At 42.2% G+C, this 12,231-nt stretch overlaps 1 protein-coding gene across 5 annotated transcripts in view; it reads left to right on the top strand.

The window, feature by feature from the left end:
- Positions 1 to 12,231, top strand: part of LOC112222290 (poly(rC)-binding protein 3) — an 88,451-nt gene that overhangs the window by 9,549 nt on the left and 66,671 nt on the right. For 4 of the 5 annotated variants that reach the window (XM_024385052.2, XM_024385053.2, XM_024385049.2 and 1 more), the window contains exon 2: positions 10,705 to 10,896. In XM_024385052.2, the coding sequence (XP_024240820.1) occupies positions 10,789 to 10,896 (108 nt within the window). In that variant the 5' untranslated portion in view covers positions 10,705 to 10,788. Of the gene's footprint in view, positions 1 to 10,701; positions 10,897 to 12,231 lie in introns of all 5 variants that reach the window. The other variant, XM_024385050.2, reaches the window with a different exon arrangement.

The raw sequence follows: 12,231 nt of genomic DNA, 5'->3' as shown, positions 1-12,231 counted from the left end.
GTTTTCCCAAAACAGAATCTGTCTGTATCAGCAAAAAAAAAAAACAGTTAAGGATTACCCTAGGATTACCCTATTTTTTAAGCCATCCGAAGTGATCTCTGATTCTCAAAAGATGAGTTTGCATTAGAGCAGAACTGAAGCATGCTAGATGACTACAGTATAGAGATCATCTGCACTGGCACTGCTGTCCCCACTACAACCAAAGCCAGCATAATTGCAGCCTGTGACACTGTGTTGCTGTGTGTCTGGAACAAGCAGCCACTCAGAGCTAAGGGCTGACAACACAGAAACATGGCCTCTCTAATGATCAATAGCTATCTGGATGTTTGCCTTCCATTGTTCTCTTCTCTCGTGCTTTAATGAGAGGAACTATGGTTTCCTTAATATTGACATCGGACACGCCTTGAAAGCAAATACCTTATGAGTGGCGTCATCACATGATCACAGGAGACGTTTGATATTGTGAATGTCAACCAGACAGTTAATTGCCAGCAAATGACGAATCCGTTTCACATGCATGAGCTAGCATGGATTGAGGGCTGACAGGACTGCACCAGACTGACAACCAGAGACAACTGTCATTTTATGTAATGACATAGTGTCATACTGACTTTATGGCGTCAGTTGTCAACCCAACTCATTAATAATACTTATAAAGCTCAAACACACCCTTCTAATGATAGTGTCAAAGGGGTGTCACTCTCTCCTCTCAAGCTTCATCTCATCTGATGTGTTTCTAAGGAGATGATGTCTTTCAAAAGAGTGGAGATGGATTGATATCTCTACCAGTTGCCATGACATAATGCATCCTCTCCCCTCGTTGATTCCCTGCGCTCTTCTAAAAAAGGATTCCAAAAGGGTTCTTCGGCTGTCCCTATAGGAGAACCCTTTTTGGTTCCAGGTAGGACTCTTTTGGGTTTATTGTAGAACCCTCTGTGAAAGGGTTCTACCTGGAACCAAAGGGCGTTCTTCAAAAGGTTATTCTACAGGGACAGCCAATAGATAGCACCTTTTTATCAATCCCATATCCCCTGTTGGTTCTGCTACAGGAGAACATGTTCCGACTTCACTTGCCTGAGAATGAACTCAGATGACATGTTAAATATACTGCTTCAGTAAGAGCACACAGTGAGCTAAGGATCATATGGCTAAGGTGGTCAGCCAGCAGTGTACCAGGGCAGGGCTGCTGGACTCCTCTCTGCGGCAGTAAACTGGCTAAAGTAGGAGAGAGTCAGGGGTCTTGTAACCCTCTCTAGGGGGCTGGGTTTGGCTGGGCAGGCAGACACAGTTCCAGATTAATGCTGGATCTGATACAGAGGGAAGGATGGAAGTAGGAAGTCCCCCCTGTGCCGAGGCTTGACCCCTCCCGTTAGAAGTGACAGAGACTTTGAGAGATAAAACAGGGGTCTAAGTGACAGAGAAGGAGACAGAGACGCTGAGATATCAAACACTGGTCTTTAATTTCAAGCCTCTTGTTTCTTTGCAGCCTCGTGTCTCTCTCTATCTCGCTTGCTCTCTTTCTCTCTCTCCCCCCTCTGTGGAGAGAAAGTCAAAAGCAGCCATGCTCAAGTAACGTTTTCATTCTTGAGGGTGAACTGAATGTCTTCGACTGAGTGTTTATTTCTAGAGTATAGAGTATATTTATATATAGAGTATAGAGTATATTTGTATATTTATATATATATATATATATATATATATATATATATTCTAGAGTATAGACTTATATTCCACTTTGCTGAAAAAGCTTCACAGTTTTCATAGGGGCTTACAATATATTGTTAATACTGATCAAACTTAAATAACTACTAGCCCTTTCCTGCAGTCAAATGACATAGTGGCCTCATGGGTGGAACGTTATTAATGTTATTTGCCAGCAGCATACCATCCTGCATCCCACTGCTGGCTTGCTGTTGAAGCTAAGCAGGGTTTTTTATTATTTTCTTTTTTTACCTTTATTTTACTAGGCAAGTCAGTTAAGAACAAATTCTTATTGTCAATGACGGCCTAGGAACAGTGGGTTAACTGCCTGTTCAAGGGCAGAAAGACAGATTTTGTACCTTGTCAGCTCGGGGATTTGAACTTGCAACCTTTCGGTTACTAGTCCAATGCTCTAACCACTAGGCTACACTGCCGCCCCAAGGTTGGTCCTGGTTGGTCCCTAGATGGGGGACCAGATGCTGTTAGAAGTGGTGTTGGGGGGCCAGTTGGAGGCAATCTTTCCTCTGGTCTTAAAAAAATATCCCAATGCCCCAGGGCAGTGATTGGGGACATTGCTCTGTGTAGAGTGCCGTCTTTTGGATGATATGTGAAACAGTTGTCCTGACTCTCTGTGGTCACTAAAGATCCCATGGCACTTATCGTAAGAGTAGGTGTGTTAACCCTGGTGAACTGGCTAAATTCCCAATCTGACCTTCATACCATCATGGCCACCTAATCATCCCCAGCTTCCAATTGGCTCATTCATCTCCCCTGTAACTATTCTCCAGATTGTTGCTTTAAATGAGAATGTGTTCTTATCAACTTACCTGGTAAAACAATCTAGTTATATATAATCATATTTTTCATAATTAATAAACATGAATTATTCATTTATTTTAATGTCAACAATCCGGTGATTCTATGTCAAACGATTTTGTTATATTTCAATCTTCTGTGATGTATATGAAGTGTAAATTTGGATGCAAACTCAAAATTTAATACATTTCAATTATATATCTGACATGGTACAGGTGTCTTCTTTTTTTAAGCCCATAACCATGTGTGTGAGCTGCATACTTTTGTTTCAAAGTATATTTGTTTAAGATTACTTGGTGCTTATCAAAGATGTGACAGATAAAAGCAGCTGTCCCGCCATCCCTCGACACTGATTGACCCTGATTTAGCCCACTGCAGTACAAGGTTTAAAGAGACTGGCCTCAGTTTTACATACGCATTTGATTTGACCCATTCCAGCCGGTTGCTTAAGTACGCATTCCTCCAAATATGCGGAATATGTCTGGGCATGGCCCTGACATCGCTGAAGGCTGTGTACAGCTGCAGCTACAGACATGCTGCTGACACAGAACATATCAAATAAGGTTTGGTTGTGTGAAATAGGTTCTTTTGACTTGTGTTTACCAAATGGTGGATCAGGATCTGGACAACCTGTTGGGTTGTACCTTTAAGGTTCCATTCCATCACTTTCAGTGTGTACCTATGGTACCCAATTGTACCTATGAAAGCCAAAGACAAATTGTACCTATGAAAGCCAAAGACAAATTGTACCTATGAAAGCCAAAGACAAATTGTACCTATGAAAGCCAAAGCCAAAGACAACATCAAATCATCACCAACCTCACTTTGTGTGGCAGATTATCTGTTCCAAAAGTCAACCCTGTCTGAATGAACTCTCCCCCTTTATCGTTTGGCTTTTGATTACCCTGTCTCTCCTTCATAATTAGAGCCTTTACCCTTTCCCTCATGTTTGGACCCTACTGCAACACAAAGACAGGCCCGGCATTTTGATGGGTATGAATGATATCAGAGGAAATGGAGGAAGCGTGTTCCCTATAGACCTCATTAGGGTTTGGAGTGGACGAATGGTGCCATTAGAACCTAAGTGTCTGTCTGACCACTGTTGTTTGCTGAAGAGAAGCTGGTTGGGTTGGGTACTCTGCTCTCTCTATAAAATAGGGAGGCGTATACTTTTCTGTTGGTTAATGTGGTGCCGAGGTATCTCTGACCCTCGGAAATAGCGTTGGCAGTACTACATCATTTAAAACATGAATTATGAATATATTTAATGTTCTTGCTCTAACAATGGCAATGTTGATTTTATTTGAACTTTTTTTTTTTTACATTAACTCACTAGTTGTGCTTTTATTCAGTAATTCATCTTCAGGTTCTGGATTAATTCTGTCAATTCAGTTAACTCTAGAGGTTAATTGATATTGGGTTATTTTCAATTAATCCCTTGAAATGACTGAAATGGGATTGAAATAGAATTGATCCCTTCCAGCCCTAGTGTTGCTTATCTGCAGTACTAAAGGCAGTTTGGCAGTTGCTGTGGCCCCTTTCCCTTCTAATATCTCAACAGCTGAGGACCTTGTGATCAAAGCCTATCCTCTCCCTTGTTAAATGTGGACACCCTCTCCCTTTGTGTGTTTGTGTGTGTGGTGGTGGTGCGGGGGTGTTATCATGTACAGTTGAAGTTGGAAGTTTACATACACTTCGGTTGGAGTCATTAAAACTCGTTTTTCAACCACTCCACAACATTTTTTGTTAACAAACTATAGTTTTGGCAAGTTGGTTAGGACATCTACTTTTTTTTACAACAATTGTTTACAGACAAATTATTTCATTGTATCTAAATTCCAGTGTGTCAGAAGTTTACATACACTAAGTTGACTGTGCCTTTAAACAGCTTGGAAAATTCCCGAAAATTATGTAATGTCTTTAGAAGCTTCTGATAGGGTCAATTGGAGGTTTACCTGTGGATGTATTTCAAGGCCTACCTTCAAACGCAGTGCCTCTTTGCTTGACATCATGGGAAAATCTAAAGAAATCAGCCAAGACCTCAGAAAAAAATTGTAGACCCAGTCTGGTTCATCCTTGGGAGCAATTTCCAAACGCCTGAAGATACCACGTCCATCTGTACAAACAATAGTACGCAAGTATAAACACCATGGGACCACGCATCCGTCATACCGCTCAGGAAGGAGACGTATTCTATATCCTAGAGATTAACGTACTTTGGTGTGAAAAGTGCAAATCAATCCCAGAACGACAGCAAAGGACCTTGTGAAGATGCTGGAGGAAATGGGTGCAAAAGTATCTATATATCTCAAAAGTAAACAAAGTATCTCAAAAGTATCAACAGTAAAACAAGTCCTATATCAACATAACCTGAAAGGCTGCTCAGCAAGGAAGAAGCTACTGCTCCAAAACTACCATAAAAAGCCAGACTATGGTTGCAACTGCACATGGGGACAAAGATCGTACATTTTGGAGAAATGTCCTCTGGTCTGATGAAACAAAAATAGAACTGTTTGGCCATAATAACCATCGTTATGTTTGGAGGAAAAAGGAGGACACTTGCAAGCCGAAGAACACCATCCCAACCGTGAAGCACGGGAGTGGCAGCATCATGTTGTGGGGATGCTTTGCTGCAGGAGGGACTGGTGCACTTCACAAAATAGATAGCATCATGAGGAGAAAAAGTATGTGGATATATTGAAGCAACATCTCAAGACATCAGTCAGGAAGTTAAGGTCTTCCCAATGGACAATGATCGCAAGCATACTTCCAAAGGTGTCGCAAAATGGCTTAAGGACAACAAAAGGTATTGGAGCGGCCATCACAAAGCCCTGACCTCAATCTCATAAAAAATTTGTGGGCAGAACTGAAAAAGCGTGTGCGAGCAAGGAGGCCTACAAACCTGACTCAGTCGGCTTTCTATTCTGCAACAAAGCCTCCTTCACTCACGCCGCCAAACTTACCCTAGTAAAACTGACTATCCTACCGATCCTCGACGATGTCATCAACAAAATTGCTTCCAACACTCTACTCAGCAAACTGGATGCAGTTTATCACAGTGCCATCCGTTTTGTCACTAAAGCACCTTATACCACCCACCACTGCGACTTGTATGCTCTAGTCGGCTGGCCCTCGCTACATATTCGTCGCCAGACACACTGGCTCCAGGTCATCTACAAGTCCATGCTAGGTAAAGCTCCGCCTTATCTCAGTTCACTGGTCACGATGGCAACACCCATCCGTAGCACGCGCTCCAGCAGGTGTATCTCACTGATCATCCCTAAAGCCAACACCTCATTTGGCCGCCTTTCGTTCCAGTTCTCTGCTGCCTGTGACTGGAACGAATTGCAAAAATCGCTGAAGTTGGAGACTTTTATCTCCCTCACCAACTTCAAACATCTGCTATCTGAGCAGCTAACCGATCGCTGCAGGTGTACATAGTCTATCGGTAAATAGCCCACCCATCTTTACCTACCTCATCCCCATACTGTTTTTATTTATTTACTTTTCTGCTCTTTTGCACACCAATATCTCTACCTGTACATGACCATCTGATCATTTATCACTGCAGTGTTAATCTGCAAAATTGTAATTATTCGCCTACCTCCTCATGCCTTTTGCACACAATGTATATAGACTCCCCTTTTTTTCTACTGTGTTATTGACTTGTTAATTGTTTACTCCATGTGTAACTCTGTGTTGTCTGTTCACACTGCTATGCTTTATCTTGGCCAGGTCGCAGTTGCAAATGAGAACTTGTTCTCAACTAGCCTACCTGGTTAAATAAAGGTGAAATAAAATAAAAATACAAATTTAAAAGTTACACCAGCTCAGTCAGGAGGAATGGGCCAAAATTCACCCAACTTATTGTGGGAAGCTTGTGGAAGGCTAACCGAAACACTTAAATAAAAGCTGAAATAAATCCTTCTCTCTACTATTATTCTGACATTTCACATTCTTAAAATAAAGTGCTGATCCTAACTGACCTAAGATAGGGAATCTTTACTCTGATTAAATGTCAGGAATTGTGAAAAATTGAGTTTAAATGTATTTGGCTAACAGACTTCAACTGTATGTGTGGGTGTGTACGCGTGTGGTGTGTGTGAACAGTGAAGTGGTCTACCTTGCGCCCTCTGCCCTTACACAACTTGTGTATGCAAGTTGACACCCTTTCCTCTCTGTGTGTCTAAGAGGGAAACCCTATCTTATCCCTCTGGATACCCTATACCCCTCACCCTTTATATGTACAGTATGCAGAGGGAACCCTGTTTCTTTTCTCTCCAAGGTGATGAGGTATGTCCCCATTCCTCACTCCCTCTGTTCCCCCTCTGTCCCCCTTGGCTTAGGCCCAGATCCAGAACCATGCCCAGGCCTGCTGTTGTGTCGCTGTGTTGGTACCATCCTAGTCTCAGAACTGGTGTCCAATCGGTGAGACAAGTTGGTCAAACACCATTCTTTTCATCTTCAGCAGTCTCTCAGGACACTCCTGGAAACACAGACAGAGAGAAAACAATCAGTGTTGAGGGATGGCAGAACAGCTGCTTTTATCTGTCACATCTTTGATGTGCGCTCCAAGAAAGGAGAGAAGAAAAAACAATGCAACAAAGACATTTTGAACTTTTTGTTAAAGGGGCCTAAAAATGAGTAGTTATACTTGTTAGTGTTATAACCAAGAGGAAAGTAACATGTATTTGGGGGTTCTTGGAATGTGTTTATGATATTATTACTTTTTACTTTTTTTGTGAATATTGAGATCCTCCCAAGTAATGAATCACAATTGAACAAATCATCAGACTGTCCAATTAGAAAGAGCAACACTACTGTGTGAGGTTCAACGAACATACAGAGACAGACCTACAGGACTGTCTACAGGACAAGCTGCCTCTGCCTTGTCCTCACCATGCAGTGCAGTCTGGTACCTCTCTAATTCCCCTGCCCTGAGTAGAACTGAGTTTTAATTTAGAACAGAGGGGCTTTGTTCATTCTGGAACACTGGTGCTTGGGATTCTGAGAATGGGTTAGTTCAGAGGCTCATCACACCGCCCCTTCGCCTCACAGACATATAACACGTGCCTTGTTATCAGCCCAGAGAGCAGCACATAATGATCCCTCCAACCATTCTCCTAATGCAATAAAGTGCTAACTTTTTAGCCGTGCCCTACAGCATAATGGAGTTAGCGCGCCGTTACGTAAATGTGTGTGTCATGATAATCAGATGTGTTTTGGAGCATGATGCACGCAGGAGTAAACTCTGCATTTTGTCTCTTTCAAAGATAAGAGAGGAAATGTTTGCTTTTCAGTTCATCTGTGGTCAGCACTTGGGCCACTATTTTGTGTAACATCTTGGACATAATTGTGTGAGGCTTTAATATAAAGGAGTAAATTACCCTAGATAATGTTGTCAAGTCAATCCAGTGTGTCTCTTTAAAAGCAGATAAAGTTGTTTCTAGCCCAGTTCATATCTTATCACCGCCACTCTGCTTTGCTCTCTGGCCGTCGCTGACAGGCCAGCATTGCAAGGCTGTGCCGTGGTAATTAATCGGACACCACAGGCTTAGGCAAGTAGCAGCCAAGCTACCACATGATAGTCAGAGAGGGATGGCATGTTAGGTTTAAAGAGCCTCTGCATGCATACTGTACATAAATAAACAGATAGCTAGCAGCCCATGCTATTAAACCTGTCTAGAAGGGGCCTCTGAGGAATAGCATTTTATCAAACAGCAGACTCCTTTTGATTAACCATGATCTCCAGACATATGACATACTCTAACCTGCCTGCACAAAAACAACATGGACACTTACAAAAATTCACCCCCACATGCCGCCCTAAAACATTTTGAAAAATGTATGAAGCGATGTGAAGAGGCAGGTTAAGAAACAAGGAACCTGCTTGAAGCCGGAGGGAGCGATTGTGTTCCTCAGTGATGTCTTAATCAGTAGGCCAGCAGCAGCATACCTGGTGTTGAAGGCTAGGTGGAATGCACTTGGCTGACGGTCAGCAGCGTTCCTATTAAAACAAGTGGCCTTGAACAAACAGGGACGATGGGATATGCGAGCCACTCTACAGGGGACAAGTGCAGAACAGAATCCATATGCAGGCGACTGCAGCGTCAGCTGGACTGCTCTGACTTACTCAAAAAACATCATACAAATTAGATGTATCATTATTAGTGTTAGTGCAGAGGGCTGGGGCTATGTGTGTGTGCATGTGGACTGCTGTACAGTGCCAGAGTTTGGGTCGATTCTAATTCATTTCAGGAAATGAATACAATTTCATACATCACTTGAAAATACCAATAGAAAAAACATGGGCAATTTCCATTTACTACTTCCTGAAATGGCTGTGTCTGGAATGGCATTGAGTGAATTACTCTGGAGAATAACTGATGAAGATGATTTATCAAAATTACCCAAATATTATGTGGTAATTTTGCAGCTCTTCATTTGCTCTTAGGGATTGTGCGCTTAGTTTGATTACTTCTACTGGTGCAGAAGCCAGCTATTTATATAACAAACCCTGTACTTACTCTGTCTGGGCTGACAACAGTCAGAATCCACCATAAATCAAGAGGAAACGTAAATATCTCCATAAGCTAATTATACACCCTGTGTGCCTAGACTGCCGAGCACCCAGGTGACTCACAATATGTCACAAGAACTGACATGCACGCAGTGTACCCAGTAGTGCACTGTCATACTGAATTCAGTGGAAAGGTGTCTCATTGGAAACTGATGTGGTGAACATGTTCAAATCTCTGCACCATCCATCTTACCCCTTTCTTTCTCACTGGTGCTGAAGCTTATCTATTTCTGTGTACAACAGCCTAGTCTTCACATTGTTGGAGCACATCACAGTACAGCACAGCACAGTTTTTTAATAAGCTGAAGAACTGAAACAACTGCAAGCTGTAATCTAATTAAATGCACTTTTTGAAACCAAAGTGCCATTGTAACCTACAATTAAAACGTTTGAAAGGAACAATCGTCGCATAACCCATGTATGCAAGGAAACCAGGCCATTGTGTGCTGTCATTCTCCAACCTCTCTGATTATAGGGAAGTCGGCTGCCAGTTAATCATGGGCCAGTCAGTCTCATCCTGTACTCACTAACACCCACTCGTTGTCTATTAGGGCCCAATCTCCCCGCTAGCCAGAGTGGCCTGGAACCCTGCAGCTGACAGCAGCACTGCTGGGAGTCAATAGCCTGCTCACACATTATTTCTTCATTATTCTGACTTTCATGCTGACTCGATTAATCCACAGATAAAAGGGGAAACAGAGTTAGTTTCTAGCAGACATCAGGCTTCCTCTTCTTTGGACTTTATATGGCGGTTGGCAACCAACTTTAAGGTGCCTTAGCACCAACAACTGGACTGGAGTGTGGACCTCAGTTCATCTTTCAATCACCCACTTGGGTATATGCTCCTAAAAACCAATGAGGAGATGGGCGAGGCGGGACTTGCAGTGCGTCAAGCGTCGCAAATAGATCCAAGTTCAAGCGCGCGAGCAGTGTGGGTGCAATGATTGAATAACATGTATGTGTAAATGTATTTTGCAACTTGACATGAGCAGTGTTGTCAGAATGTTAGTTATGGATGACCACCAATTTACAATTACCTCAGAAGGATGGGACATTGCTGCTTCATTATCAGTGGGTTGAGATATATTGCTTTAATGTGCACATTGATGGGCAAACCTTACATTCAACAGGATATTGTGAACTTGTTTGAGCTTTATGCTGTCCTCAATGCCCTGTTCAACTAGTTCATAATGGTAACCTTAGAGATAGACATCAGTCTGCATACTGTACTCACTTTCTGTGAAGCTCACAATGCAGGTGTTCAGTGGGTTAGACCTTGAACAGCTACAGAAAGCACAATGGCCATGGAGCAGGACTCACTGAGAGTGACTGATTTGAATTTAACACTCTGAATTCAGATTCTGTTTCAAGCATCCTGCATTGTGAGATTGAGATGGGATGGTGGCTCTGTCTTGTCATGCAAACAGGAGATTTATCCATTGACTTCCTATTGCAAAGTGACATGCTAGTTGATATCACATCATTAAGATGTTGAGGTAAAACATCACAACAAATGAGTAAGAGTGTTTGTATTGAAATCTAGTTGTATTGATACGAAACAGATATCAAGTCTAACAAATGGCATTTCCTTTACTTTGTCTCAGCAGAGCTTTGAAGGACTGGGGAGTGACAGAGAAGAGAGAGAGCAACAGTCTTCATCTGACAGCGTGACCATTGGATGAGCCTTGTTCATGCGTCTCCCTGTGTGCAACTCCCACATCACTATGAACTGTGAGCAGGACTTCGGAGACGGGGGCCTGGGTGTGACCCTTACACTCCGACTGCTCATGCACGGCAAGGTACAGTTTGAGTGGATGGGAATAACTGGGAATATATAAGAGTAATTGTATGGGAATAACTGTAGGTATATAGGAATGAATGCTTAGGGATTAGTTAAAGTATTCGGATTCAAATGTTGGATTTTAAGAATATAATTTTGTAATATGATTTCCCTCCTGACTCGTGCTCCTGCTCTTCTTTGTAGAATGTAAATAATATACAGTTGAAGTCAGAAGTTTACATACACTTAGGTTGGAGTCATTAAAACTAGTTTTCAACCACTCCACAAATTTCTTGTTAACAAATTATAGTTTTCAAGTCAGTTAGGACATCTACTTTGTGCATGACACAAGTAATTTTTCCAACAATTGTTTACAGACAGATGATTTCACTTATAATTCACTGTATCACAATTACAGTGGGTCAGAAGTTTACATACACTAAGTTGACTGTGCCTTTAAACAGCTTGGAAAATTCCATAAAATTATGTCATAGCTTTAAAAGCTTCTGATAGGCTAATTGACATAATTTGAGTCAATTGGAGGTGTACCTGTGGATATATTTCAAGGCCTACCTTCAAACTCAGTGCCTCTTTGCTTGAGATCATGGGAAAATCAAAAGAATCAGCCAAGACTTCTGAAAAATAATTGTAGACCTTGACAAGTCTGGTTCATCCTTGGGAGCAATTTCCAGGTGCCTGAAGGTACCACGTTCATCTGTACAAACAATAGTACGCAAGTATAAACACCATACTGTTGTCATACCACTCAGGAAGGAGACGTGTTCTGTCTCCTAGAGATGAACGCATTTTGGTGCGAAAAGTGCAAATCAATCCCAGAACAACAGCAAAGGACCTTGTGAAGATGCTGGAGGAAACAGGTAGAAAAGTATCTATATCCACAGTGAAATGAGTCCTTTATCACCATAACCTGAAAGGCCGCTCAGCAAGGAAGAAGCCACTGCTCCAAAACCACCATAAAAAGCCAGACTACGGTTTCCAACTGCACATGGGGACAAAGATCGTACTTTTTGGAGAAATGTCCTCTGGTCTGATGAAATAAAAATAGAACTGTTTGGCCATAATGACCATCGTTGTGTTTGGAGGAAAAAGGGGGAGGCTTGCAAGCCGAAGAACACCATTCCAACCGTGAAGCATGGGGGTGGCAGCATTAGGTTGTGGGGGTGCTTTGCTGCAGGAGGGACTGGTGCACTTCAAAAATAGATGGCATCATGAGGAGGAAAATAATGTGGATATATTGAAGCAACATCTCAAGACATCAGTCGGGAAGTTAAAGCTTGGTCGCAAATGGGTGCTCCAAATGGACAATGACCCCAAGCATACTTCCAAAGTTGTG

Source organism: Oncorhynchus tshawytscha, linkage group LG22 (assembly GCF_018296145.1).
Source record: "Oncorhynchus tshawytscha isolate Ot180627B linkage group LG22, Otsh_v2.0, whole genome shotgun sequence".
In the NCBI taxonomy this organism is placed as follows: Eukaryota; Metazoa; Chordata; class Actinopteri; order Salmoniformes; family Salmonidae; genus Oncorhynchus; species Oncorhynchus tshawytscha.
This window is presented reverse-complemented; position numbering and strand designations above follow the sequence as displayed.